The following is a 7,209-nucleotide window of genomic DNA, read 5'->3' as shown; positions in this document are numbered from 1 at the left end:
AAAGCCTTTTTTTTTTTTACTTCACCACTTTTCTCACTGTGAGCCACTCAACAACTGAGAACCAGACCTGAAAATAACAACCTCCAAAGGATTTAATTAGCCTGTAGCCAAACCTGTAGCTCTCTTAAATCTCACTCCACACACCTCTGTGGACATTGCCAAGTTTTATTATTTATATGTACTTCATTACATCTGACATGTTTGCAGCATAAACAATTAACATGACAGGTAAACAACTGAAATATGTTTGCTGTAGATGAAATGAATGTTCAAAGCTATTCCATTTTTAAAGTTCAGGAGCAGAACAGAAGCATAACATGCACCACATACCTAGTAGTAGTGTTATACTTCTTTAATTTGGAAGAACAGGTAGAACATATTGATCCTTCCAGAGTGATATGATCATATGATAGTTATAAGTGAAGGAGAAATACTATATTGAGCTGTGTCTCTTTGTCAACCTCGCACTTTGGGCTAATCCGAGGCTAGGCTGTTTCGGTAGAGCAGTTAATGAAATAGGAAACTGTGAAGGGCTGACACCATGAGGGGAGCCCCAATGTGGTATTTTCACCCTGAGGTTTTGTTTTGGTTCTTTTTCATATCGTGACAGCAACTTCCCCATCGGAGGGGGAAGCCCTCACACAAAGGGATTCTGAGGTTTTTGAATGTGTTTCCCGTCACCTCGTACAATCTTCATAATACTGGCAATTTTGCTCAATATTTCACAGTATTTCCCTGAAAAGGCCCAAGGAGTTCAAGGAAATAATGCTTCACAATTTCATGTTGTGTGAATGGGTATGGTCTCACACAGAGTACTATGGAGATACAGCATGTGAGTGAAGAGAAGCGAACAGCAGACACAATGCAATAAATGGAAGGACATTTATTTGGTGATTAGCTCTCCTAATTGGAGGACTAGTATTCGTTATAATGTTGAAAGATCAGAGGAACAGAAGTGAAACCTGATACTATAGCTCAGCGCGTCCCTGAGCTGCAACTGTTACGACACGGACAGAGACAAATTCAGCTCTCTCCCACAGTCCGTAATACACGTACATGCAGCCACACACGCAGACCCGCCCTACAATTGCATAAGCACATAGAAACAGAGATGTTTATGTGCACACAATGCAGGTTCAGATGAATTTCAGCCGGTCAATAATCACTTCTAAAATAGATGTTGATACGTGTGGCTTTGAACAGCATCAGAAAGGGATGAACAAATTGAAGATCAGCCTAGAAGCTTCATGAAGCGCTTTCGTTTTTTCATGGGTTAGAGAGTCACTCCTATACTGGGTATAAGACAACATTTGTACCAATGGGCTAAGGTTATGCATGGCATAAGCCACCTACTGAATATATACAGTATGTAAACTGAAAGTGTCATTTTGCAGCTAAACGTTCATTCTGATAACAAAAGTTCTGTTATAGGGATTCCATTTTAAATGAACACAGCTTCAGTCAATTAAAGTGGAAATTCACTGACAACCTCGATGAGTCATACAACAAATATATGGATCTAGTGCACTATATGTAGGGTGACCATACATTGAATTTCAAAAAAGCAGCCAGGGGCCCGAAGGGATTATAAATATAATGACAGGTATTAAAATCTAGTTTTGCTTTTAGATTTTTACATTTTTAAGACTTTAGAAATCACACATGGACACATATTTTCAGTCCCAAAAAGAAAAAATGTCTTTGAAAAAGAGAATACCTGTCCAGCCTACTACATGGCATTCTGAATGCTATTTTCTCTGGTTAACATTAACTTTTAAAAAGTTCATTCTTAAACAGAGAATGTCCACAAAATAAATTCCCACATATAAATCCCACCATGCTACAATTGAAGTAATTATAAGAAAAACCACACATTTTGTTTCCCATTTACAGTCTTTTACAGAAGTTCAAAGATTGTATCAGTGGAAAGGTCAGAAATCCCTCTGCAACTCAGCACTCACCTCAGATTCTACACAGTATCTCTGTGAAGAGACATTTTTAACTTTACTTGAAGCACATGAGATGGGTGTACAGTGAACTTCTGATGTTAAGGACAGGATAACATGCAGAATGCTCATTACATCATGTGACCAGCATGGGCAGCGCTCCCAGTAATATGGAGTGATTTATGTGTGGTAAACACATATGTGGCAAAAATCTATTTTCTCAAGGCACCGGGCATAGACATAGAAACATTTAAAATAATGAAATTCTTAACAAAATTTTTCTGAAAGGCTGTTCAACAATAATTTTGTAGCAAGCAAGCAAGGGATTCCAATTAAATAAACATGTTATTCATCGCAAATGTTATAACAATACAAAATAAATTACTTAAGTACACTTACACAACTGAATGAAAACAGTTGGTTCCTGTGGTTTTGTGTGGCTGACTCTTTAAAACTGGATGCAGAGTGAGACACCTTGCTCTGCAACCTGTGTTTTGTCAGTCAGGTTGCAGATAATATAGTTAAGTCACTAAAACTAGGCTGCTGATGCAAAGACACTCCGTGGTACTTTGTTGTTTAGCTCCAGCCTTATCAATTGTCACCTCCTACTGTTTCCACTGCAGCAGGTGGGTATATTTTTCCAATAAGCAAATGAACATTAGCTTTGTGTTCCTGCAGGAGCTTGTCTGTTTCAGCAATGATGATAGCTTATTCATGATAAAAAAGTACTCATGGCTTCAAGTTTGGCCAACATATCAACCTAAAAATATATTAATATATAGTTTTTATTGTTTTGGTCATACAGAATAGATACAGATTCTATATTTATGAAGTTTATACACGAGAAACAATCAGAGCTAGAAAAGGTTTTGAACTAAACCAAAAAACATTTACAGAAATGGCACCTTTAATGAAAAAAAAAAGGATTTGTATTGACAGAAGTTCCCAGTCAAGCAAAACCTGCCCTTTGACATTATAAGAATGTGGTAAACAAAGCCCAGCACTACTATTTTTCAGTATCGTTAATAAAAAGCTTTAAGCACATTTTGAAACCCCCGTATGTTGCAATTCACCAAAAAAGGAAGTGAAACCCGTGAACCAAGGAATTGTAGCATGGCATGTTAACTGTGAGGCAGACTAAGCTGTCTGAAATATTAATTTCACAATAAATCTGTCTGAAGATTCATACTGCATCATACTGTTATACTGTCATACCATGTAAAATAACTGTAAAGACAGAGCCTATACATGAATATGGAAAATACAAAACAAATATAAGACCAGTTATATTAATAACAAAGATTCTGTTGTACAGCAGGTGTTCAGCCTCATTGTAAAAGTGATTTTTAAACGGAAAATTCCTTGTCATCATCATCAATCCAGAGCACAGTGTGAAACCCTATCTCACCATGTCAGCAGGATCTAAAATAAACCTGGTTAAGCAACCACTCTCTTGGATAAGCAGCTCGAGACGCAGGCTTCCTCAGTTTCCTCTCTGATCAACAGTTATGAAAGGCAAAGGAACATTCTCTCGAGAGTCAAAACCTTGTACATACTTAAAATGTCCAGAAAACCAACACTTGGTTTCATAATCCAGTTCTCAAATTCAACACATAAATTAGTATTAAATGAATTTGACATAATATAACACAATTTGCAATACAAATACTCAAGGTGCATCTAGAACTAGAACAACATACCTTTCAAATGACAGACGGCAAATGCCTTACATAAAACTTTAGGGGGTAACGTGTTCATATAAGTTCAACACAACTGCATCTGTATCCTGTATTTTCGAATCTGTGCAGCACAAAGCAGGCTCCTGTTGCAAGCTTTGCCGTTTTGATACAAAGGACAACTCCTTGCTCCTCTCACCCGTAGCTGAGCTGGAGATGTGGCGGAACAGTTTTCGCATCCCGGTGTCACGCAGGGAGCTTCGGAAGGTGCGCGCGGCAAACATGTAAAGGAGAGGGTTCGCGGTGCTGCTGATGAAGGCCATGGCGCCTGCAATGAATGCCATGGTGCCGCTGGCGTCCTCCAGACTCTTGGCAGCGCCGGGGTGCCACTCGCCGATGGCGATGGCGACGAGCGAGAGCACATTCCCCACATGGTGAGGCGTCCAGCAGAGGCCGAAGACGACGACCACGCTGGTGATCAGGAGCGTGGACTTCTGCTTGGCCTTGATGGTCATCTGGGCGATCCGGCTGCACACGCAGCTATAGCAGACCACGAGGACGGAGAAGGGGATGACGAAACCCACCAGGGTCTCCAGCAGCAAGCAGACCACCTCCTGGCTCTTGGAGGTGTATTCCCTGACCAGGCACTGCTCTCTTCCCTCCACCTCACCTAACGCTTGTGTGGGGATTATGGGAACACTGAAAAGGAAGGCCAGAGCCCAGAGGACCAGCAGAACCTTGCTCAGCAGGTCCCTCTTCCTCCAGCTGACAGAGGCGAACGGGTACCGGATGGCCACGAACCGCTCCACGCTCATGACCGTGATGATGAACACGCTGCCGTACATGGAGGAGTTTATGACGTAGACCATCGCTTTGCACATGCCCTTCCCAAAGACCCAGGAGTGAGCTAAGGAGTAGATCCACAAAGGCAGGGTGACCAGCACCAGCAGGTCGGCAACAGCGAGGTGGAGGATGAGCACCAGGGTGTGCGAGCGCTGCTTGACGTGTCGCAGGATTGTCCAGATCACCAGAAGGTTCCCTGGAGCCCCCACCAGGAAGGACAGCACCAGGATCACACAGGTCACCGCCATTCCTGTGACCCAGACCTCCAGCTCAGTCCCTTCGCTTGGCAATGTGCTAGAGCCATTCATGTTGTCACCTCTTCATTTGTGAATGCAGACTGAGGATACTCAAGAACAAGCATGCACCCACTTCCTTTTTACTGCTGAAAAGAACAGGAAGGACGTTTTAGGGAGGAATCTCAATGCAGAGAATTGGTGACTCATCCCTCTTATTTCTGTGTCACAAGAGAGGAATAAGTGGCTGCATCACTTTAAGAAAACTGAGATGTAGTGTACTGTATATACTGATAAACTGAAGCAAGGTGAAATGATAAATGACACATGAAGAAATGTATAAAATATGTTTGTCTAGCAGACATAAACAAATAGGCTATATACAAGCAAGTAACAGGCATTAGTTTGTATGCAAATATGTGTGTGCATGTACGCATGTGTGGTGTCCATGCTTATACAGAATTGTTGGCAACCTCCATTAATATGAGCACAAAGTGCAGGACTAAATGTACAAAGGTACATTCAGAAAAATCATAAAATTAAACAGTTCAGTTTTGACTCCATTGATAAGAGGAAAAACAAATATTTAATGCTAATTGCAATTTTTTATTTTTATTTTGATGATGTGTTGCAATTATTGGCATTCCTGTATTTAGCACTTTGTGCACCCTCCCTTTACAAAGATAACTACACGGAGTCGTCTCCTGTAATGTTTTATGAGGTTAGGAACACAACACACTGCAAGGGATTAGAGACCATTCCTCCATAGAGAATCTCTCCAGACCCTTCAGAGTTCTTGTTCTTCACTTGTGCACTGTCCTCTTAAGCTCACCGCACACGTCTTCAATGGGGTTCAGGTCAGGAGACTGGAATGGCTATTGCAAAACCTTAATTCTGTTTTCAGTGAGCCATTTTTGTATCAGGTTTGAGGTATGCCTTTTGAGCTACTGTATCGTTGTCTTGCTGGAAGATCCAACCATGACCTGCTTTTAGCTTTTGAGCAGAGCCAGCCAGATTTTGGTATAAAATCTCCTGGTATGTGATGGAGTCCATGATGTCATGTATCCTAACGCGGTTCCCAGGGCCTTTGGAGAATAAAACAGCCCAGATCCACCACTGTACTTCACAGCTGGGATAAGGCTCTTTTCTGGATAACTACATTTAGACTAAATGTAATATGAGACAAAGGAAATATAGAGATGGTATCTAAATTAATTTTTTGAGACTTAGTGGCCCCAGGATGCACCCGACTTATGCAATTCTCCAACGGAGATCCTTGGAAGTAATTTCCCCCTCATGAAAAACCATCCTACTCATTGCGTGTGAAGCATACATTTCTGGAATCTCTAGGCAGGTTCATCACAGCACCACTTGTTTTAAATTTCTTATATCCTAACCCTCATGCTGGAAATAGTTTCAGACACAAAGCTATTTTTGTAGCCATTGCCGAATTTATGAAGGTCAACAAACTTTTGTCGCTTCTCATTTGTGAGTTCTCTGATCTTCCCCATGTTGATGGATGACTAAGGAGTTTTGGTCTGTGTGTCACCTCATATTTATACCCCACTAAGAAAGGAAGTTGAGAACGACCACATAATGGCTCCATAAAGACTCAGGTGTGCTTAAAAAAGTAACATATGAATGGGAATATACGGCAATTAGGTGTTGTATGTAACTATTTCTGGTGTTGCCATTAATTATAACGTTTTTGAGGGTAAAAAAAAAAAAAAAAAACATTTCTTAATGAAGAATTATTCTTTCTTTGAATAATTTTTCCTAAATTAAAAATGGCATTTTTCTCATATTTCCCGTGTAAGGTCATACTACATTCTTATAGCCTTTTTTGCTCATATTTCCAGAATTATTTTCAAATAATTTTGGTGGGCACAGAATGTAGCTCATGAAATATGTATATGGGACAAGGGACATCACATGGATGTTGTTCAGTATCATAGTACTTCCACTATTTTGCCTGTTTTTTGTTTTTGTTTGTTTGTTTATTCACACAGCTCTTGATTTACAGTAATTGTGTGGATAATATGTTATGTACTGCATTATTCATAGCCAAAAAAAAAAATGCTGAAAAAGTTCAATACAATTAGATGATAAAAGCATTGCCCCTTTGCCATATTTATATGAAGCGTTTTGTCACTTATCTTGCACATACTTTAAGTTGTGTGCACCTTACTAGGTCATTAAAACCCACACCCTAGACTGGCCCAGTGGAGGATGGGCTCCCCTTTGGAGTTTGGTCCCTTCCAGGGTGTTTTTCCTTGCCACCATCTTTAGATTTGCTTTTGTATTTTGGCCAGGGAAGGCGTAGTAAAAATGTTTATAAAATGTGTTACAAAAATACATTTGATTTTATAAAGACGATGACAGGTTGAAATCACTGGGTGCGTAGAGTCTGTTTTGCCTCAAATTAAACCACAAATGGAGATTTTTCTTGTTCAAGGCTAGTGATATGAAGTTCATTTTATTTTTAAAGGGATAGTTCAATTCGTGGGGGTT

General features: G+C 40.3%; 1 protein-coding gene across 1 annotated transcript; it reads right to left on the bottom strand.

Moving 5' to 3' along the window:
• Positions 1 to 2,713: 2,713 nt before the first annotated feature.
• si:dkey-148a17.6 (uncharacterized protein LOC108190685 homolog) lies at positions 2,714 to 4,861 on the bottom strand. The gene has a single exon (XM_064335835.1). The coding sequence runs from the start codon at positions 4,771 to 4,773 to the stop codon at positions 3,685 to 3,687; it is 1,089 nt and encodes a 362-aa protein (XP_064191905.1). The 5' UTR covers positions 4,774 to 4,861; the 3' UTR covers positions 2,714 to 3,684.
• Positions 4,862 to 7,209: the final 2,348 nt, after the last annotated feature.

The sequence above is a fragment of the Anguilla rostrata genome, chromosome 5, assembly GCF_018555375.3.
Source record: "Anguilla rostrata isolate EN2019 chromosome 5, ASM1855537v3, whole genome shotgun sequence".
Taxonomy (NCBI): Eukaryota; Metazoa; Chordata; class Actinopteri; order Anguilliformes; family Anguillidae; genus Anguilla; species Anguilla rostrata.
This window is presented reverse-complemented; position numbering and strand designations above follow the sequence as displayed.

Coding starts and splice junctions, on each gene's coding strand:
- si:dkey-148a17.6 (XM_064335835.1), bottom strand. CDS start 4,773: ATGAATGGCTCTAGCACATTGCCAAGCGAAGGGACTGAGCTGGAGGTC.